Raw genomic sequence first — 22,492 nt, 5'->3', positions numbered from 1 at the left:
GAACCCAGCTGAAAAGTATCCTGAAGGCATAGTCAGGCAAAGAGAGAGTGGGAATCGTCATGTTATCAGACTTTGGTTTTTCTTTGCACATATAATTATGCATAGTGTCACAGGTGTTGAGAGGAGTAGTCAGTAGGCAGTCGCAGGTTTAGAACTACTGAATGTATTTAAGCACCATAGAACAAAACGGGACGAAACCTAAATGCTGTTGTGCTCAAAATATATCTTCATAAACAAAAAGGCACAGGGCGACTCAGTACTCAGGAAATAGTAGGAGAGATTCCTCTCAGGAAAACAAGTAACATTTACAGTGGCCGACAAAGATAAATGGCAGAGGGAGTATATGTACAGTGATAGAGTGGGGAACCAGGTGTATGTACTGATGATGAGACAAGTCCAGGGTTGATGAGTGAAGGGCGTTTGCCAGCAGTGGGTTCGGCAGCAGCTAGAAGGCCGGCGATGCCGAACGCCTGAGCTGGACTCGAGGGGGAGCCAAAGCGAAGGCTGGTGTGAAAGTCCCCCCCCCCCCCGAGACACTGCACCAGCAGCGGGGCACCGCCAACCTTAGGGATGACCCCTGTGGTGGCATATTTCTGCTTTACCAAATGAGGAGAGTTACAAACTTCACACACCAGTCAGAGTTATACTTAGACTACATCTTTAATAATAAGAGCTTTGCAATAGCCTTTGACTTTCAATGATGCGCCATCTCTAATGAACCATTGAAAGTGACAACAGAAAAGTACAAAGATCTTTTATAGCCAAGATACACCCCTCTCAACCTACATGACGAACCACAAATTTTAGGAATAGTTCACAAAGGGACTTTATAATTGAGAAAGGAGTATCCCTTAGCCAGATAACATTTGCTATAAATTATCGTTCAGTTTGGTCCCTAAGACGAGGTTCTAATCTCGTTCCTGGTACTTCATAGCACAGAACCATTACCTCATCCAATGGCATAACTCAATTGTCAACTCTAGATACTCCCATCTAAAGTAAAACCCCTTCTTGACCTCTCTCCTGGACAAACTCACTGAGGGGAGTGACTTGCGCACAGACATTGTGGAGACAAGTAATTGGTTACGCCATCCCTTCACATGGTTTAACAGACACATTCACATATGAAGACAATGTTCCATCCTGTCCTCTTCCCTTTCTGATATTCTGCATAGCACCAGAGACATGTAAAAGACAAGCCTGACCTCTCCCCTCTCTGGGCCCCAAGTGACTGAGCCCCAGCTGAGGGAAGAAATGCAACTGCCAACACTAGAGTCTATTAGAAATACATTCTAATAAAAAGTATATCACATAAGAATATTATGCAGATATGACATCTTAATTACTTATGTTACCCAACTAATTCTGATTCATCCACCACACCCCGGAGACGCGGTGCGGGTCGATCGGGATGATGTGGAAGTCCCGGATGAGAGAACGATCCAGGACGTCCCGCACCGGAACCCAGCACCGCTCTTTGGGACCGTACCCCTCCCAGTTGACCAGGTACTGGAGAAGCCCCCCACGACGCAGAGTCCAACAGGCTGCGGACAGAGTACGCCAGGGCCCCCACGATGTCCAAGGGAGGGGGAGGTGCGTTGTGGGGTCCAGCACTAGCCAAGGGACCAGCTGCCACCGGCCTGAGGAGAGATACATGAAATGAGGATAAGACACGGTAATTGACGGGGAGTTGAAATCTGTACGTCACCTCATTGACTCAGGACCTTGATCGGCCCCACAAACCGCGGGCTGAGCTTCCTCCGGCAGGGCAAGCGGAGGGGCAGATCCTTCATAGAAAGCCAGACCCTGTCACCGGGGTGAAAGACCGGGGCCACACTGCTGTGACGAACAGCCCACGCCTTTAACCGGAGTACGACATTTTGGAGACGGGTGTGCGCGTTGTTCCATACCTCCTCGGCGCGCCGGAACCAATCGTCCACCACAAGAGCCTCGATCTGACTCCAGTGCCAGGGTGCCAGGGCCGGCTGATAGCCTAGAACACACTGAAAGGGTGTGATGTTAGTGGAGGAGTGATGGAGGGAGTTTTGTGCGTATTCTGCCCTAGGCAGAAATGCAGCCCACTCCCCCCGGCCGGTCATGACAGTAATTATGAAGGTACTTACCCAGTTCCTGATTTACCCATTCCACCTGCCCATTTGATTGGGGATGGTACCCGGAGGTGAGGCTGACCGTGACCCCCAGTCGTTCCATGAAGGCCTTCCAGACACGGGAAGTGAACTGAGGACCACGGTCAGACACGATGTCCTCTGGGATCCCGTAGTGCCAGAAGACGTGAGAGAAGAGAGCCTTCACGGTCTGCAGGGCCGTAGGGAGACCAGGCAGAGGAATCAAACGACAGGCTTTGGAAAACCGGTCCACAACAACCAGGGTGGTGGTGTGTCCCTCCGAGGGGGGAAGGTCTGTGACAAAGTCCATGGAGAGATGGGACCAGGGTCGTTGAGGAACCGGCAACGGGTGGAGTTTGCCATAGGGGAGGTGTCTAGGTGTCTTGCTCTGTGTGCAGGTGGAGCAGGGAGAGACGTAAACCCGGACGTCCCGGGCCAAGGTGGGCCACCAGTACTTGGCAGAGAGACAGTCGATAGTACAGGCTATACCCGGGTGCCCCTTCACAGGTGCTGTGTGTGCCCAGGCGAGGAGACGGTCCTGCACATCAGAGGGCACGTAGATACGCCCCTCGGGACAGTGGGCAGGTGAGGGCTCCTGTCGCAGGGCTCAACGGATGTCTCCGTCCACATTCCACATCACAGGAGCCACAATGCTGGACAGGGGAATAATGGTTGTCACTTTCTCCCTCCGATCCTCTGTGTTATGCATCCGGGACAACGCATCGGCCTTAACCTTCTTTGATCTCGGCCGGTAGGAGAGGGTAAAGTCAAACCTGGCGAAGAATAGGGCCCACCAGGCCTGACGCGGGTTCAGCCTCTTCGCTGCTCGAATGTACTCCAAGTTCCTGTGGTCCATCCAGATAATGAATGGGTGTTTAGCACCCTCCAGCCAGTGCCGCCATGCTTTCAGCGCCTTCTTGACGGCCAACAACTCACGATCGCCCACGTCGTATTTCCACTCCACGGGAGACAGCTTCCGTGAGTAGAAGGTGCATGGATGGAGTTTAGGCGACGATCCAGTGCGTTGGGAGAGAACAGCCCCTACTCCAACCTCAGAGGTGTCCACCTCCACGATGAAAGGCAGAGACGGTTCAGGGTGAACCAGAACAGATGCGTTAGTAAAACGTTCCTTGAGCGCACGAAAGGCTTCGTTGGACTCCCCAGTCCAGCACAGCTGTCGAGGACCTCCCTTCAGGAGGGAGGTGAGAAAGGGAATGACCGTGACCTAACAATCTCATATTCAGGGTTGGGTAGGTTACCTTCTCAATGTAATATGTTACAGTTACTAGTTACCTGTCCAAAATTGTAATCAGTAATGTAACTTTTGGATTACTCAAACTCGGTAACGTAATCTGATTACATTCTGTTACTTTTACTTTCCCCTTAAGAGGCATTAGAAGAAGACAAAAATGTATGTTACCAATTGAATGACATCTATTGCAGGATAAATCAATGTTAAAGTTTACATAACTGGCCATATATGGATGTTACATTTTACTTTATGGGTTGGTTATGTAGGCTTTGTTACATCTGCCCCTGCCATGCCCTCTACTTCTCATCCTGTGTCTCCCTAACCTGCCGCCACTCCCCCAGTGCTCTCTCCCTCCCTCTCTCTCTCTGTGGGTGTATCTGATCGTGTGAGTGGAGACAGGTGTGTTGGAGTCAGAGCAGATCCCCGCCAGCTGCAACCTGTTCCATATCAAGACCTCTACAAATACTCAGCCCTGCCACTTCCACGCTGCCAGATCATAGCCGCTGCTCAGTCAGTCTGCATTTCAAGCTGTTTGTTCCTGCATAGATCTTGTTATTCTGTTGTGCCTGGTTTCCCTAGCCTGACGCTACTTTTCTCTCCGCTACAGTTCCGTCCGCTCTGACTCTGGTCCCTGTCTCCAGTCCCTCATCTCATCAGTCCTGCTTCCCTGCCCTGGACCCCCGCTCTACTGCTTCCTTGGATTCCGCTCCGGACCTGCTTACCCTGCCCCTACTCCCCTTGCCCCAGCCTCAGTTCCTGGTTCCCTGCTACCCGCCGAGCTCCCCCTGGCCTGCACCCCATCTCTCCCTGCTTTTCAATAAATACCTTGGTTACCTTATCCCTGTCTCCTCGTCTGAGTCTGCACTTGGGTTCACCTGCTCCGCCCCACGTAACAGGCTTCTTCTAACCCATCGCTTTTTACTACATATAATAATACGATTGAATGATATCTTCACATTAAAAACCAAAGTCTATCAGAATTCCAGTCATTCCAATACAAGGTATACCCCTTGATCTTCAAGAATAGGACTTGGAAATATGGAAGTATAGATTAGCCAAATTGTTTAACCTGAGCATAACCCCAAAACTAAGGATTTATTAGCTAGCCCTACTCTGTTGTTTATGATTTTGTTGTCATGGACTGATTGGGCTCATTGATTCAAGTTGAAAAATAAATGCTGCGCTCATGGAATGGCATGCTTTGAGCATTAATGAAAAGTGCCATTTACATGTGAAAAATGAATACCATATGCTGCATTTGCTATAGGCCTATTGTTTACATTTTTGTTGGTGACACTTTGATATATTGATAATATGAATAAAGGGCACATCCACTGTTTAAAGGGCACATCCACAGATGCCCCACCTCTATTTTAGTAAAAGACTGAGGGATGAGCCTGGAGAAATGTTACCACTCTCAGATTAATAGACAGAGCTACAGATGCAAGGACTGACCATCCATGATATAACAACTATTGTTTTAACCATGTTATGAGGTTATAAAGTGTTTGTTTATATTTATAATGTTTACAAACATTGGAGAAAAACAAGCTTATATTTTGGGTTCACATGGAGTGTGACAGTTGAACTAAACTCAAAACTAGGGCATTTATAAGTTATATTCTTCAAGAATCAATGTATGTATATAATTTATAAGTCCAAAAATGGATGTAGCAACTACAGATTGCCCCTTTAAGTATATCAAAAGTGTGCAAATTTGAACATGTGTCCATTAGATTTTTTTTCCGCAAACATCCTTTCTGAATTTAAAAGTAATCCTCGAAGTAATCATCTAGTTTTTAAAAGTATCGGCAATCTGATTAGCCTACAATATTTTAGCTGGTAACGTAAGGGAACATTTACCGTTTTTTGTAATCCCTTACATGTAACGGATTACATCCCTTACTCCCAACCCTGGCTATTGGTTGCGTTTAAGACATGGGCCGTTCGTTTTATTGATCTCAGTATGTCATTGACAGTGTATCTTGTCATTTTGGTCATTTGTGTGGTATTAAAAAATATATCCAGTCATGTAAAATTATGTAGAATTGGCAGAAATTATTTTAGAAAAGGCTATGTTTTTCTCAGACGTGCAAATACTGTACGATGATTTGCGCGTCCGACGTCGGACACTGGTCTTCAGGGCTGAGCCCGATTGCTTGTTCTGACCTCTAAGAATAATGAATGCTGAGTGTAGCAGTGCAAGGTCTTTTTAAGGAGAATATTTGGATTATTAGTTTATGAACGATTTGCATTTCGATTGCTGGTTAATCGAAGCCATCCATCCAAACCATTTATTCAGATCTGGCAGTTCAAAGAGGATAGTTTCAAGGGTAATCGATTGGGCCTAGTTATTGTTCATTAGCAGCATACATTTGCATGCATTCTCTTAAATCTCGTAAAATAGCCTATACTCTTCATGTGCAGTGTATAGCCTACTGTACTGTTTGTCCGTCTGAACTGTCTGCCTGTCTTGGTGAAAATCTTAGGTTAATAAAATACAATATAGTGAACAAAAATATAAACACAACATGCAACAATTTTACTGAGTTACAGTTCACATAAGGAAAGCAGTCAATTGAAACGAATTCTTTAGGCTCTAATCTATGGATTTCACATGAATTGGCAGGGGCACAGCCATGAGTGGGCCTGGAAGGCCATAAGCCCAGCCAGTCAGAATTAATTGTTCCCCACAAAAGGGCTTTATTACAGACAGAAATACTCCTCAGTTTCATCAGCTGTCCAGGTGGTTGGTGTCAGATGATTCTGCAGGTGAAGAAGCCGGATGTGGAGGTAACTGGGCTGGTGTGGTTACATGTGGTGTGCCGTGGTGAGACCGGTTGGACATACTGCTAAATTCTCTAAAACGATGTTGGAGGCAGTTTATGGTAGGGAAATTAACACTAAATGTTCTGGCAAAATCTCTGGTAGACATTCCTGGAGTCAGCATGCCAATTGTACACTCCCTCAACTTGAGACATCTGTGGCATTGTTTTGCAACAAAACTGCAAATTTTTGGTGTCTTTTTATTGACCCCACAACAAGGTGCACCTGTGTAATGATCATGCTGTTTAATCAGCTACCTTGATATGCCACACCTGTCAGGTGGATGGATTATCTTGGCAAAGGAGAAATGCTCACTAACAGGGACGTAAACAAATGTGTGCACAACATTATAGAGAAATAAGCTTTTTGTGGGTGGGTACTTTTATTTCAGCTCATGGAACATGGGCCCAGTACTTTACATATTACGTTTATATTTTTGTTAAGTATAAAATAGTCTCCTTTAGTTTGTGTGCCTATTATTATTCACCTGAGTGTCCTCGCCAGCCAGGGTAGGGCAGGACTTACAACATTCCAATGTTAAAGTCTTGTGAATCTCTCCAGCATACTTTTTTAAATTGAAAATGGTAACAATCGGAGCGATGGACAAATACTTATTTCAAAATGGGCTTCATTCCCATTCATATTATCAAGACATATCAAAATAGTTTTAAAAGATGCCCTTGCCTTAAAGTTCAACCTCAGATCTTTAGTGTAATAGCCTATAGATTCAAGTGAAAACATGTTCTGTTCTTTTGAAATAGCCAAACATGTTCAGTATTAGAATGAGACTACATTAACTGACATAGGTCAAATTAATTTGGTGATGTTGTGCTATATTATATGGACTTATTAGACTATTAAAATGTAGGGGGAAAGGCAGACATTATATAAACATTGGATTTCTGTGGCTCGCATGTCATAATCATTTTTGTTTTCAGATGTTTTCCTTTGGTAGGCCTACCCATGTGTCTCTCCTCACTCGGAAAGCTTGCTCACTGATGCCAATACCAAAGCTGATCATTTTGACTTGTTTGAATTACATGATGTTAATAATAATAGTGATGATGGTGAGAGCCCAGTATAGCCTCTTTAATCATAGGCTATTGTTACTTTGTGTCTCTAAAATCATTGTTTCAATCTCTATAGTCATGTGAGTCTTTTTTAATTGAAACGTCCAAATTTCGGGCCGTTTACCAGATATATTGTTTTCATTATTGATCAAAATTCGGTATGCTATAGCCTTTAGATCACATTCTGCCCATAGGAACACATTTATTTTATGTCATAAAAAGAACAGCTATGCATGATTTAATGAAAAGCAGAAAACAGACATTGTTTTACATTCTTTAATAAAAGACAAACAGGCAATAGAGAAAAGCCCACCTACAAGGAAACTTGGCATATCTCGATGACTTTGAGTGCGCGAGGTGGTCTGTGCATCCAGTGGTGCCTTGTTCTATAAAAATACATGTATATGATATAACCCCCACCCACTTTGCCAAAGCACAGCCCCCACACCAGCAAACCACCAACTTGAGACAAGGCAGAATATAGCCCACAAAGATCTCCCCCACCGCACAAACCCGACGTTGTGACTTAAAAAGGACCACTCCTTTGGGAACCTTAATCTACAGGATCGGTGGATCCCCCGTGGACGGTTGAGCTAACGTAGGCTAATGTGATTAGCATAAGGTTGTAAGTAACAAGAACATTTCCCAGAGCATAGACATATCTGATATGGACAGAAAGCTTAAATACAGTAGCTATTGTAGTGAAATAATACCATGCTATTGTTTGAGAGTGCACAGTTATGAACTTGAAAATGTATAAATAAACCAATTAGGCACATTTGGGCAGTCTTGATACAAAATGTTGACAGACGCAATGGTTCATTGGATCAGCCTAAAACGTTGCACATACACTGCTGCCATCTAGTGGCTAAAATCTAAATTGCAGGGGCCTCCCGGGTGGCGCAGTGGTCTAGAGCACTGCATCGCAGCGCTAGCTGCGCCACCAGAGTCTCTGGGTTCGGGCCCAGGCTCTGTCGCAGCCGGCCGCGACCGGGAGGTCCGTGGGGCGACGCACAATTGGCTTAGCGTCGTCCGGGTTAGGGAGGGTTTGGCCGGTAGGGATATCCTTGTCTCATCGCGCTCCAGCGACTCCTGTGGCGGGCCGGGCGCAGTGCGCGCTAACCGAGGGGGGCGGGTGCACGGTGTTTCCTCCGACACATTGGTGCGGCTGGCTTCCGGGTTGGAGGCGCGCTGTGTTAAGAAGCAGTGCGGCTTGGTTGGGTTGTGCTTCGGAGGACGCATGGCTTTCGACCTTCGTCTCTCCCGAGCCCGTACGGGAGTTGTAGCGATGAGACAAGATAGTAATTACTAGCGATTGGATACCACGAAAATTGGGAAGAAAAGGGGATAAAATTTAAAAAATAAAAAAAAAAATAATAAAAATAAAATAAAAATTCTAAATTGCACCTGGGCTGGAATAATACATTATGGCCTTTCTCTTGCATTTCAAAGATGTAACAAAAAAATGGAAAATACTTTTTTCTTCGTATCATCTTTTACCAGATCTAATGTTATATTCCCCTACATTAATTTCACATTTCCACAAACTTCAGTGTTTCCTTTCAATTGGTGTCAAGAATATGCATATCCTTGCTTCAGGTCCTGAGCTACAGGCAGTTAGATTTGGGTATGTCATTTTAGGCGAAAATTGAAAAAAAGGAGCGGATCCTCTTAAAACCTTTCACGAACCTCAACCCCGTATCCGGGATCACCCCCCACCCCCCCCCACACTGATTAGCATCGCTAGCATAGCGTCACAATTAAATAGTAGCATCTAAATATCATTAAATCACAAGTCCAAGACACCAAATGAAAGATACAGATCTTGTGAATAAAGCCACCATTTCAGATTTTTTAAATGTTTTACAGGGAAGACAAAATATGTAAATCTATTAGCTAACCACGTTAGCAAAAGACACCACTTTTCTAACTCCATCAGTTTCTTACTCCATCAGGTGCTATCACCAATTCGGCCAAATAAAGATATTGATAGCCACTAACCAAGAAAAAACCTCATCAGATGACAGTCTGATAACATATTTATTATATAGGATAGGTTTTGTTAGAAAAATGTGCATATTTCAGGTAGAAATCATAGTTTACAATTGCACCCACCATCACAACTCGACTAGAATAAATACAGAGAGCAACGTGTATTACCTAATTACTAATCATAAAACATTTCTTAAAAATACACAGCTCACAGCAATGGAAAGACACAGATCTTGTGAATTCAGACAATATTTCAGATGTTCTAAGTGTTTTACAGCGAAAACACAATAAATCGTTATATTAGCATACCACATGTGCAAACGTTACCCGAGCATTGATTCAAGCCAAAGAGAGCGATAACGTAATCATCGCCAAAATATATTAATTTTTTCACTAACCTTCTCAGAATTCTTCCGATGACACTCCTGTAACATCATATTACAACATACATATAGAGTTTGTTCGAAAATGTGCATATTTAGCCACAAAAAAACGTGGTTATACAATGACAATACTAGCAAAACTAGCCTGAAAATGTCGGGCGCCATTTTGGACAGTGATCTGGCGTAATGAATAACTAATCGTAAACTTTACTAAAAAATATAGGGTGGACAGCAATCGAAAGACAAATTAGTTCTTAATGCAATCGCTGAATTACATTTCTAAAATTATCCTTACTGTGCAATACAGGGTTCGCCAAGCGAAGCTATACCAAAAAAAATGGCGGAATATGCGTTTAAAATTTTTCGACAGAACGATTTATCATCTTAAATATTTCTTACTATGAGGTGATCTTCCATCAGAATCTTGGGCAATGTATCCTTTCTTGGGTCTAATCTTCTTTTGGTCGAAAGATGTCCTCTTGTCCGTCGAAATGCCCACTAACGTTCGACCGGGACCCCGAAACGTGCCCGGCGCGTCAAAGTGCATCACAAAGCAATGCCTCAAAATCGCACTAAACGGATATAAATTGCTATAAAACGGTTTAAATTAACTACCTTATGATGTTTTTAACACCTATAACGAGTAAAAACATGACCGGCGATATATTACTGGCTAAACAACAGCTTGGAAAGAGAGCAGGTCCGACGTCCATCGTGCGTCAGGCGCAGGGAGCAAAAGAACGGTACATCCGGTCTTTGGCCTTTTATACAGGCCCTGATTGCGCAATCGACTCCATTCAAATTGTCACCACTTACTGACATCTAGAGGAAGGCGTGGGCAGTGTTTGTAACCTCATAGCATTTACAGGGACATTAAAACTGACCTGGGACCAGAGGCCAAGATTTCTGAAATCTCACTCCATATCAGGAAAAGTGCTGTAGAATGAGTTCTGTTCCACTCAGAGACATAATTCAAACGGCTATAGAAACTAGAGAGTGTTTTCTATCCAATAATAACAATAATATGCATATTGTACGAGCAAGAATTGAGTACTAGGCAGTTTAATCTGTAGAGCAAATTATGCTAATGCGAAACAGCACCCCCTATAGTGGCAAGAGTTATTAACAGGAATGCAAACCACTCTCCCTCCTGTTGCTGTCCCTAACATGTAAAGTTTATGATGACAGTGTTGTGATGTCTCCTGTACAGATGTTTTTACGGTCCTGTTGTGGGACACGGACTTGAACGGGAGGCAATTAGTAAGCACAGCTGTGACACAGGAATCTTCTGGAATGTTAATGTTCTGGAACATGGGATCAGACTCGGTACAGCGGACTAGCCTTTAGGATACTGATGTAGATTTGCACAAGTTCTCCGAACATGTCGTTTTGTCAAACAAGGCAATGATGTAGCATATAAATGCAGAAATAGTCAGGTACCCAAGTTAGCATCACAATGTGTACAGAAAAAGACAATTAGTTGCAATTGAGACCATGCTTTTGTTTCATCTTTTCAATAAAATATTTGACCATTTCAAATAAAATACTAAAATGAATGGGAGTTACAAATAAATATAGTCATATGACTTGTTTACTATATACAGCCATAGCAGGAGCGAAGACGCCTGATGCAGTTTTTTTAAAGTGCAAAGAATCAGGTAACTGCCTTGTGTAACTGAGGGAGAAAGAGTGGCCAAAATATTAAGGTGCTCAGATCCGATTCAGAGATTGACCTCAAACATGTCAGTGAAGAACACATCACAAGAGAAGTACAGCCATTGCTGTTGTTTTAAGACAGAGACCTGACCTAGTCCGTTATCTAGTGCAAGTCCGGAACACTGCAAAATGCTGTGACGCAAGCATGACAGCACTTATCCTTGATCTGATGTGGTGGGGGAGTTCTAGAATGTTCAGAAGAGTGACACACAGGACATTACATCATAGGGCAACTGCTCTATACACACACAGGCAGTAGCAGATAAGATATTTCTCTCAAATTTTGGGCACAAATTTGTTAACATACCTGTTAGTGAGCATTTCTCCTTTGCCAACGTAATCCATCCACATGACAGATGTGGCATATCAAGAAACTGATTAAACAGCATGATCATTACACAGGTGCACCTTGTACTGGGGACAATAAAAGGACACTCTAAATTGTGCAGTTTTGTCACACAACACAATGCCACAGATATCAAGTTGAGGGAGCGTGCAATTGGGAATGTCCACCAGAGCTGTTGCCAGAATTTTATGTTCATTTCTCTACCAAAAGCCAATGTCATTTTAGAGAATTTAGCATTACGTTCAACCGGCCTCACAACCTCAGACCACGTGTAACCACGGCAGCTCAGGACCTCCACATCTGGCTTCTTCACCTGCAGGATTGTCTGAGACCAGCCACCTGGACATCTGATGAAACTGAGGAGTATTTCTGTCTGTAATAAAGCCCTTTTGTGTAGAAAAATGAATTCTGATTGGCTGGGCCTGGCTCCCCAGTGGGTAGATCAGGGCCCAATTTATTTATTTAAAATTGACTGATTTCCTTATATGAACTGTAACTCAGTAAAATCGTTGAAATTGTTGCATGTTACGTTTTATATTTTTGTTCAGTATAGTTCGACTAGGATCAGGGATTCACTAATATTCTAACTAGCTGTCAACTATAACTGACATTATGGTCCCTATCAACACAAAGGGCGAGTCTCAAATGACACCATATTTCCTATATACAAGGGTATCATTTCAGATTTGTACCATATATGTCAAACTTCACCAACTGTTCTTTAACCTTTTTTTATTCAGGTTAGTCTCATTGCAATAACATTTATTTTTCAACAGAGACCTGGTCCAATGATCTACTGCTATGCTCTCATATTTAAAGTAGTCACATTAAAATCCTGTACAGAAAAATTATAAATAAATAAATAAACAATACAGACTTGCGCTAGCCACTGGATAGATTAGCAAAGAAAAAACTTCATTCAATCCAGTTTGATAGGTCGTCTTAGAAAATAAATCACTTTCCCATCAAAACAACCGGCTAGACCTTCAGCCTGCATGTCTGCCCGTTTCTGCTTTAGCCAACTTGCCGTTGTCATGTCTGGCAAGAAAATGTAGGGTTTGCTAATACAGAAAAAGGCAGGTACCCAAGACTAGTACTAAACCTCACCTCAGCCTTAACCTAATATTATGTTAGGTTTCCTGACAGCTTAGGGCCCAAACAAGCTACAATCATATCATCAACCACTCTAGAAGAGCTGTAAGTTACACTTTTTAGTTAAAGTCAGCTGGGTATGATATAATTGTTTAGTGGAACTCGGGTAGAAGGGAACTGCCTGTACACGAGCTTGAGAAAGCTGGGATGGATTCAAAGGGAGCCAGGTAGACAGGAGGTGTTGATGGAAGAGACAGAGGAGGAGAAAGGAGGAGGAAACATAGGGATGGAGAGATGGGGCGGTAGAGGCCGTGGGAGCTGAGATATCGATGCTCTACTTGGTCTTCTTGTCCTCAGTCGGAGAGTAGGGGGGAGGTTTGTCCTGGAGAAGAGGAGAAAAACAGTATTATTACAGATATACACAGTATGGAGGACAAAATCAACTGAGTTAAACCCATTTGATTAAAGTACTACATTGATACTATGATAATCTGATATAATGTCAGTTCCTACACTAGATATAGCAGGATAACATTTGATTAAAGTACTAAATTGATACTATGCTAATCTGATATACTGTCAGTTCCTACACTAGATATAGCAGGATAACATTTGATTAAAGTACTACATTGATACTATGCTAATCTGATATACTGTCAGTTCCTACACTAGATATAGCAGGATAACATTTGGCATTTGCTTTGACTGGTTTCCCCAACCTGTGTGGCTGATTTCGGGCTGTAGCTGTCATTACATTTTGTCAGCTGGTTATTGTCATGCAAAAGACTGCGGGTCTCACAGTAATTGACGGTTAATTAACAAACATTTAGCATCTCCAGGCATCAACTCATTATGATATGAAGAAATTGTATTTCAGAAGAACAAAATACGAGTTGGCCTACTGTATGTTATCTGGCTATGCACCATGCTATATATAGGCTGTAGGCTTGTTCATTTAGCGGACGATATATGTTTATAAGTCCCATGCCATTATGTTATATGATTTTATTTTAAGAATAATATAATTGAACTTAGTTGAATAAAATACAAAGGATGTTTTTCATTCTGGATCAAGTGTGCATATAAAGTGGCTATGTTGAGCATAAGTGATCATTTGAAACAAGTCCTATACACTAGATTTAGAGCTATTTGGCAACTTTAGTTGTGAATGATACCTTAGATCTTTGAAATCAAAACATATATGGGCTGCATGATGCGACCATAGGCTATTGATGATTTGAGAAAGTCATAAAAAAAGCTTCCACTCTGTTCCTTGCCTCAGGCTGCACACGTTCTCTCATCAAGTGATCATATTTTCACCCAACAGACTATTCTCAACTTAGTCTTAACTAATATGTAAAAATGCGTTTCGATTTAGAATGGCAGCAACAGTGGTAAAAGAAAAGACGTATGCACTCGAATAGCGAATGGAGGCCGCTTTCCCACGGTTCATTTTTCAATCATGCTGGGTAGGCTACTCTGGATATTTCACTCCATGCATCAACCACTGTTTGAGGCGCAGGCAGGCTCTCGCTGCACGACTGGTGATATTCTGCCAAACTCTGTATGCCATGGGCTCGCCAACCCTGTTCCTACAGCTACCCCAGTGCTCTGTATCCCATGCGCTCTCCAACCCTGTTCCTACAGCTACCCCAGTGCTCTGTATGCCATGGGTTCTCCAACCCTGTTCCTACAGCTACCCCAGTGCTCTGTATGCCATTAGCTCTCCAACCCTGTTCCTACAGCTACCCGGTGCTCTGTATGCCATGGGCCCTGCAACCCTGTTCCTACAGCTACCCCAGTGCTCTGTATGCCATGGGCTCGCCAACCCTGTTCCTACAGCTACCCCAGTGCTCTGTATCCCATGCGCTCTCCAACCCTGTTCCTACAGCTACCCCAGTGCTCTGTATCCCATGGGCTCTCCAACCCTGTTCCTACAGCTACCCCAGTGCTCTGTATCCCATGGGCTCTCCAACCCTGTTCCTACAGCTACCCCAGTGCTCTGTATGCCATGGACCCTCCAACCCTGTTCCTACAGCTACCCCAGTGCTCTGTATGCCATGGGCTCTCCAACCCTGTTCCTACAGCTACCCCAGTGCTCTGTATCCCATGGGCTCTCCAACCCTGTTCCTACAGCTACCCCAGTGCTCTGTATGCCATGGGCCCTCCAACCCTGTTCCTACAGCTACCCCAATGCTCTGTATGCCATGGGCCCTCCAACCCTGTTCCTACAGCTACCCCAGTGCTCTGTATGCCATGGGCCCTCCAACCCTGTTCCTACAGCTACCCCAGTGCTCTGTATGCCATGGACCCTCCAACCCTGTTCCTACAGCTACCCCAGTGCTCTGTATGCCATGGACCCTCCAACCCTGTTCCTACAGCTACCCCAGTGCTCTCTATGCCATGGGCCCTGCAACCCTGTTCCTACAGCTACCCCAGTGCTCTGTATGCCATGGGCTCGCCAACCCTGTTCCTACAGCTACCCCAGTGCTCTGTATCCCATGCGCTCTCCAACCCTGTTCCTACAGCTACCCCAGTGCTCTGTATCCCATGGGCTCTCCAACCCTGTTCCTACAGCTACCCCAGTGCTCGGTATGCCATGGGCCCTCCAACCCTGTTCCTACAGCTACCCCAGTGCTCTGTATGCCATGGGCCCTCCAACCCTGTTCCTACAGCTACCCCAGTGCTCTGTATGCCATGGGCCCTCCAACCCTGTTCCTACAGCTACCCCAGTGCTCTGTATCCCATGGGCTCTCCAACCCTGTTCCTACAGCTACCCCAGTGCTCTGTATGCCATGGGCTCTCCAACCCTGTTCCTACAGCTACCCCAGTGCTCTGTATCCCATGGGCTCTCCAACCCTGTTCCTACAGCTACCCCAGTGCTCTGTATGCCATGGGCCCTCCAACCCTGTTCCTACAGCTACCCCAATGCTCTGTATGCCATGGGCCCTCCAACCCTGTTCCTACAGCTACCCCAGTGCTCTGTATGCCATGGGCCCTCCAACCCTGTTCCTACAGCTACCCCAGTGCTCTGTATACCATGGGCCCTCCAACCCTGTTCCTACAGCTACCCCAGTGCTCTGTATGCCATGGACCCTCCAACCCTGTTCCTACAGCTACCCCAGTGCTCTGTATGCCATGGACCCTCCAACCCTGTTCCTACAGCTACCCCAGTGCTCTGTATGCCATGGACCCTCCAACCCTGTTCCTACAGCTACCCCAGTGCTCTGTATGCCATGGGCTCTCCAACCCTGTTCCTACAGCTACCCCAGTGCTCTGTATGCCATGGGCTCTCCAACCCTGTTCCTACAGCTACCCCAGTGCTTCATTTGGGAAACCAAGTGAAATATGTTTGGGAACATCGATAGTATTACATTTTCACAAGGAAACATTTAATTCAACTGTTGACAGCCCCTCTCTGCTTGCTCGAGAAAGGAATGTAGGAGAGAGGGGAGATGGAAATGCACGGTATAAAGCTAAAAAGTCACACGCCAGCCTATTAATTATGAAAATATTTACTAGGGAATTTGCAATTTCACTATAATTGTAAGCTAACTCTGTAAGCATGCCTAGGCCTATATGTTCTCTCCCAGAATCATATATAGAATGTTTGGAGTGTAGCATAAGGTAAACAGTCCATCCAGTATGCATGATAATACAGTCCTCACTCAAAGAAGATTACTAGAATTTGAGTATAGACTCGACCAATTATGTACCAGACATCTTAAATCCGTTTCTCTTATGTTTCTGTGCCATGTGTAATATGCAGTAGGCGATGTATTGTATCATTTTAATTCCCTTCTTTCTTGGTGTCAAATATAGGCCTATGCATTTGCATAAGCTCTAATATGCTCATGGGTGTTTTGAATGAATCGTCGCCTTAGAAAGCGCTGTCCATTTCATTGTGTTAGGCTTTGAAACAACATCCACAACAACCATGTTCTCCACTCAGTTTCAACCTGCTGTTGAACTTCTCTCTTCAAACTGATCATCACAGTGAGGTGAGTTTTAAAAGCACATACTGTTTTGATAAGTGTTTGATGTGATTTTCAATAGCATTTGCATTGATGTCAGAGTGGTTAGAGGGACAATAGAGCCCTGAGTACCAGGCCATTAGCAACCTGATGGTAGTTAGCAAATTGGGTACTACCAACTCATGTCCAGAGTGCATAAAAGGAGATTACGTGACTCAAAAGGTTACGTGGAATTTTACTGCGGTCCTGACTGCCGGTGTGGTGGTAATACAGTCACCACAACAGCCCTAGTCTGACTACTCTCCACCGGAGAGGAAGTGAGCACCTGTTCTCTGGTTGCACTGGAAGTGGGATGTGGGATGTCTCTCACAGGTCTCTGTACCATTGGATTGTTCCTCTCTCATTGGTCCTGTGCTGCTTCCTGCATGGCATTAATTGGCTGTACTCTAACCTGCTCTTTGTTTATTGGGTCAGGCAGCTGTCTGCATTGACTTGTCCTGATGACGCTGCCTCTCCTACTGGGCCAACAATTTAAATATAATGGGGAGAATCCATACCCTACTAAAGTGAAATGTTATCTATGTGCATTTGATAAAGTCAGATTTACAGTGGTAAAATGGTAAACAGGTGGTAAACAGGTGTACCTGTGGTAGGTAGGTGGGAGGGAGTGTGGCACAGCTGGTACTGGCTGCTGTCTCTGCTGCCTTTGCCTCGGCTGGGGGAGGAGAGAAGCACAAATTAATTAATTGTCCTATTATTTAATGCTTTGGCAGCATGGGATCGCTCACATCACGCTAATTAAAACTATATCTAATGAAGGAACTTTGCAAGAGTGAGTTATAAAGAAAGAAAGAAAAGGAGAGAGTGAGCGAGGGGAAGGAGAGAGAGAGCACGAGAGAGAGGAGAGAAAGCGAGAACCAAAATGTATTCTGACCTGCAGGTGTGGAGGGCAGGTCAGGGTTGTGGGGGGCCTGCTGTCCCAGGGGGGCCGAGTAGGGAGGAGGGGGCATGTAGGCCGCAGGGCCATCAAACCCGGCGGGGTTGGGGTAGAATGCATCTGGAAAGAAACAGACAGTGGTTAGATATGAGATGCAATAATACATGGACTGTTTTTTTGTGATTAAACTATTTTTTAAAGTCCAATTGGACAAGTACAAAACATTAAAAGGAAGACAGCAGTCGTCTTGGTGTCTGGTCAGTACCTGGCGGAGGGGGGTTGGGGTAGGAGTACCCGGGTGGGGGTCCCGCCGGGTACCCATTGGCTGGGGGAGGAGGGTAGGCATATGCCCCGTTGGCCATGTACGGACAGCCCCCAAAGCCACCACTCACAGGCTGCCCTCTGGATGCTGCACAGGGGAAGAGGAGAGGGGGAAACATCCATTTAAACTAGCTATTTCAAAAGGAGCTAGTCACTGGGTAAAATGGTAAAAGATTAAAGCTCCAAAGTTCTTCACCTTGTGCAGCGACCTGTAACATGCACTGTCCAAACTCAATGGCTCCTCCAGCAGCAAACACCAGCTTAAAGGTGGCACAGCCTTCCCAGCCTCCTGAGAGAGTGAGAAGTACAGTTAACTCTTTCAAAAAATAAAAGATAAAACATATTCCAGATTTTAAACTAAAGCGAGCCTGTTCCTCCAAGGTTTGGCAGGGAGATCAAGAAGACTTTCCTTCTATGTCCATTTTAAGCACAGAAGTGGTCCTTGGCTAGGTATGTCTCATAAATGTACTTATTATGCAGTCACTTTACCTCTACTTACATGTACAAATTACCTCGACTAACCTGTACCCCCGCACATTGACTCGGTACCTATACCCCCTGTATATAGCCTCATTATTGTCATTTTATTGTGTTAATTATTTTTACTTTAGTTTACTTAGTAAATATTTTCGTTACTATTTTCCTAACTGCATTGTTGGTGAAGGGCTTGTAAGCAAGCATTTCACAGTAAGGTCTACACCTGTTGTATCCGGCGCATGTGACAAATTTGATTTGATTTATGTTTCTCTGCTACTGACAGTGTGAAGTTCTTTGACTGTATCCCACCACACCTCAGTCTCATTCTCTCACACACAAACACACACACCTCCGGGCTCTGCGCTGACTGTGCCTTTGATGTAGTTGGCCCCCAGGACAGGCTGTTTGACCTCACAGCCCTTCATCAGGTAGAAAGGCATCATGAAGGAATGCAGAGCATCATGACCCCCCTTCGCCACAAAGATCACCTGGGGACAGACAACCTGGATTACGCCCATCATTTGCTTTCATATCTAGTGCCTATAGGGTTAGGGACTGGGTTGGGGTGTGTGAAAAATGTGCACGGTAAAGAAGTGTGTCTCCTCTTACCCTGTAGGGAGTCAGGAAGACACTCCCCTTCTTACTCTTCCTGAAGGCATCAGGCAGGCACTCAGCTTCACAGAATACAAGCTCCACGTTCTCATAGCTCATCAACACACTGATGACACACACACACACACACACTTTTGTCAACATATAATTTTGAAGTTGCAAGTCAATTCAGTGTTAATTTACCTAACTCAACATGACAATTATTATTTTCCATAACCACAGATAAAAATAAAAGATTTAAAAGAGCATGCTTATGAGATCAGGGGGGCATTGTGCAACTGTCCGAGTTGGTCAGTTACCATAAGTGGTCCATTGCTCATCTCCAGTAAAGAGCTAGTAGGCTGTAATAGGCTTAGGCTTGGTGACACACTAGTGGCTGGCTAGATGGTTAGTTACAACACCTTAATAGGTTTACCTGCCATGCCCGCATGACAGATACGTAACGCGTATTTCCGGGAAAACGGCATGATTAGTGGAGTAGCGTTGAGTGTAGAGGTGGATCAAATAAATATTCTTAGTGTTTGTGACGCCCGCCGTTTGGTGAGAAGTAGACCCGGTGGCAATGGCAAGACGGAGAATTCCCAGCCTGTCTTGTTGAGCTTTGACAGTGTTTCTTCCTGATAAGGTCAGGTTATAGTTGCTATTCTGTGAGGGCCTATGTTCCGAACCAGCTTCGGTGCTTTAGGTGCCAAGGATCCGGACATGTTGCAGCAGTGTGTAGACAGGAGATCCCACGATGTGAGAAATGTGCAGGAGGGCAAAGTCAGAGGGAGTGTACAGTTGGGATAGAGAAAGCCCTGTGTCAACCGTGGGGGTGCCCATGCAACTGGGGATCCAAAATGCCCTGTGAGAGAGACAGGTTGAGATTGCCAGAGTTTGAGTAGGGCAGAAAACGTCCTATGCTGAGGCAGTGAAGAGAGTAGAGGATAGCCCAAGGGTTAGTTAGGCAACTCCGAGCCCCCAATTGAGTAGGCCTGAAGAGAGAGCCAGAGAGGATGGGTTTTAGTAAGGTTGGATTTTTTGCATTTATAGCCATGGTGATCAACTGCAATGCACTGATGGAGCAAAAATCACAGAAGATAGATCTGGTCGTTGCAGCAGCAAAGATATTTGGGTGTGAGAGATTTTAGTGCAGAAGATCTACAGGAAATTTTGGGAGAAGGGGTTCCATCCTCCCAGGCTGACGGTCTTCTGTAGGATCGTTTAGGTAGTGGAGGTGGTGGGAAAAGTACCCAATTGTCATACTTGAGTACAAGTAAAGATACCTTAATAGAAAATGACTCAAGTAAAAGTGAAAGTCACCCAGTAAAATACCACTTGAGTAAAAGTCTAAAAGTATTTGGTTTTAAATATACTTAAGTATCAAAAGCAAATGTAATTGCTGAAATATACTTAAGTATCAAAAGTAAAAGCATGAATCATTTCAAATTCCTTAAATTAAGCAAACCAGGCGTCACAATTTTCTTTTCTTTTTTTAAATGTACAGATAGCCAGCAATCAGACATCATTTACAAACAAGGCATTTGTGTTTAATGAGTCCACCAGATCAGAGGCAGTAGGGATGACCAGGGATTTTGATAAGTGTGTGAATTGGACCATTTTCCTATCAAAATGTAATGAATACTTTTGGCTGTCGGGGAAAATGTATGGAGTAAAAAAGTACATTATTTTCATTATGAATGTAGTGAAGTAAAAAATAAACAGTTGAGTACAGATACCCCCAAAAACTACTTAAGTAGTACTTTAAAGTATTTTTACACCACTGAGTAGTGGGATGGGGTGGTGGGTTTCTGGGGATACTGTATATGTGCAGGATTTGATGGTGCTGCAATTTAGGTTTTTGCTATTCTCCTTTATTTTCTTGTTTTGTCACAATGTGGAATGCACATTCCAAACTAAGTAACGCAGCAATATGCCAAAAAGGGTCTAGTTTGCCAGAAATTCACAATTGGAAGAAGAAGACGAGGTCAAATCATGACATCAGTGATCTTCAGGTCAGAGTTCTTGAAAAATGCCAGTCTCAACCGTTCAGACGTCGTTTTTTCCCCCAGTTGTTTTGAACGCGGCATAAACTCAACCTAAACTGATGAGCTGAAGTGACACTGACAGATAGTCAACACACGATTTGATTGTCATCATTATGCAAGAGTTAGCTTCTGAGTCCTGGCCAAGTTGTTGACAAGGCAAGATCTATTAGCTAGTTTGCTAGGTGTCTGAAAGAATACGCAATGTCAAAGCTACAATACATTGAATGGCTAGCTGGTAAGATACACAGAAAGCTAACTAACGTTACATAGCTAGACATTGCCTAGCTACATAGGGAGAATCTCAATTGCATACTCCTAGGTTCCCCCCCTCTGACCTTCTCCTCCAAATGGGTTTTGAGGAGGTGAAGAGAGGACGAGGAGATTCTCCCATACACACAGCTAACTAACGTAACTCTACCAAAGACATTACAGTATGAAGACGGGAAGGAATTGCTTCTTGAATAGAAATTCCGGATCACGCTTGAAGGCGATGTTGGCTAGCTAAGCTCATGCGCAGAAACACGTTGGGGTCGTCTCACGCCGAACTGCGCATGTGTAGACCATCAACTCAAAGGCACTCCTTCGATATAAAGTCGTTTTTGACGAAAATAAAAACGTTTCAGTTTGTCACTTTCACGAGGTTGGAGTAATAACATGTTCAAATACTTAAGACATTTGGCTCGAATCTAGGTGGTGCCTTTACATTTCATGAAAATTAACAACCAATGAATATTTTTTCACTTCTCTCATTGACTTCTCAAACCCCAAACCCCGGCCTGGTCTGTTTAGTCTGCTTCGCAAGCGTTCACAGAAGTCTAGTGATGTTCCGTATCTGTGTTAAGAAACTCTGTGCGTCTACTACGGCTAGCTTGCTCACGTTGACTGAAGAGCATTAGCTAGCTAGTATGAGCAAGCTAGCTCTAGCTATCTAACGTTACCTTTCACTGTTGGTGATAATGACGCCTCCGGATTCTGAATTGTTCTTGTTCAAAGCCATTGCGATGTCGCTTCGTAACTACCGAGTGGAATGAACAAAGTAAAAGACTGACAAATGCAGTCTCAAATGTGAACTGGATAAAATCGTTGTGTAGTTTCACTAGTCCGCCTGCTTCACGGACCACTTTTGTTGTGATGCTGATGCGCCTGCACTTTCTGGCATGTTACGCCCACACGGCGGTGTCATCTCAAAGTGTCTCTCTGGTCATTTCTAGAGAGAGAGTGGACGACTTTAGAAAGATGTCATTAAGGTACACAGTGAAGTGGTTTACCATACTGTATTTTGTTAAACATATTAGTAGTTGAATTTGAAAGAGCTCTACAGTACCCAATATTTAGGCTACT

General features: G+C 44.2%; 1 protein-coding gene across 3 annotated transcripts; it reads right to left on the bottom strand.

Annotated features, from left to right (window-relative positions):
* Window positions 1–12,426: 12,426 nt before the first annotated feature.
* LOC120029316 (WW domain-binding protein 2-like) lies at window positions 12,427–22,301 on the bottom strand. 3 transcript variants are annotated; one of them, XM_038974537.1, is made up of 9 exons: window positions 22,090–22,300; window positions 19,540–20,098; window positions 19,122–19,230; window positions 18,862–19,000; window positions 18,232–18,324; window positions 17,980–18,123; window positions 17,712–17,834; window positions 17,422–17,492; window positions 12,427–13,185 (listed from the first exon to the last, which is right to left on the bottom strand). In XM_038974537.1, exons 3-9 carry the CDS (start codon window positions 19,221–19,223, stop codon window positions 13,138–13,140), a joined length of 720 nt encoding a protein of 239 aa, XP_038830465.1. In that variant the 5' UTR covers window positions 19,224–19,230; window positions 19,540–20,098; window positions 22,090–22,300; the 3' UTR covers window positions 12,427–13,137. The 3 variants fall into 3 exon arrangements, with proteins under 3 accessions (XP_038830465.1, XP_038830466.1, XP_038830464.1); XM_038974538.1 differs by having other exon boundaries at window positions 19,540–19,968; XM_038974536.1 differs by lacking the exon at window positions 19,540–20,098 and having other exon boundaries at window positions 22,090–22,301.
* Window positions 22,302–22,492: the final 191 nt, after the last annotated feature.

The sequence above is a fragment of the Salvelinus namaycush genome, chromosome 35 (assembly GCF_016432855.1).
Source record: "Salvelinus namaycush isolate Seneca chromosome 35, SaNama_1.0, whole genome shotgun sequence".
Taxonomy (NCBI): Eukaryota; Metazoa; Chordata; class Actinopteri; order Salmoniformes; family Salmonidae; genus Salvelinus; species Salvelinus namaycush.
Note: the sequence above shows the minus strand (reverse complement) of the source record. Positions and strands in the feature narration are given on the sequence as shown.

Coding starts and splice junctions, on each gene's coding strand:
- LOC120029316 (XM_038974536.1), bottom strand. CDS start 22,148: ATGGCTTTGAACAAGAACAATTCAGAATCCGGAGGCGTCATTATCACC. Junction 19,001..19,121: donor TCTTCCTGACTCCCTACAGG/GTAAGAGGAGAC, acceptor GTCTGTCCCCAG/GTGATCTTTGTGGCGAAGGG. Junction 13,186..17,421: donor CTCCCACCTACCTACCACAG/GTACACCTGTTT, acceptor CCTCTTCTCCAG/GACAAACCTCCCCCCTACTC.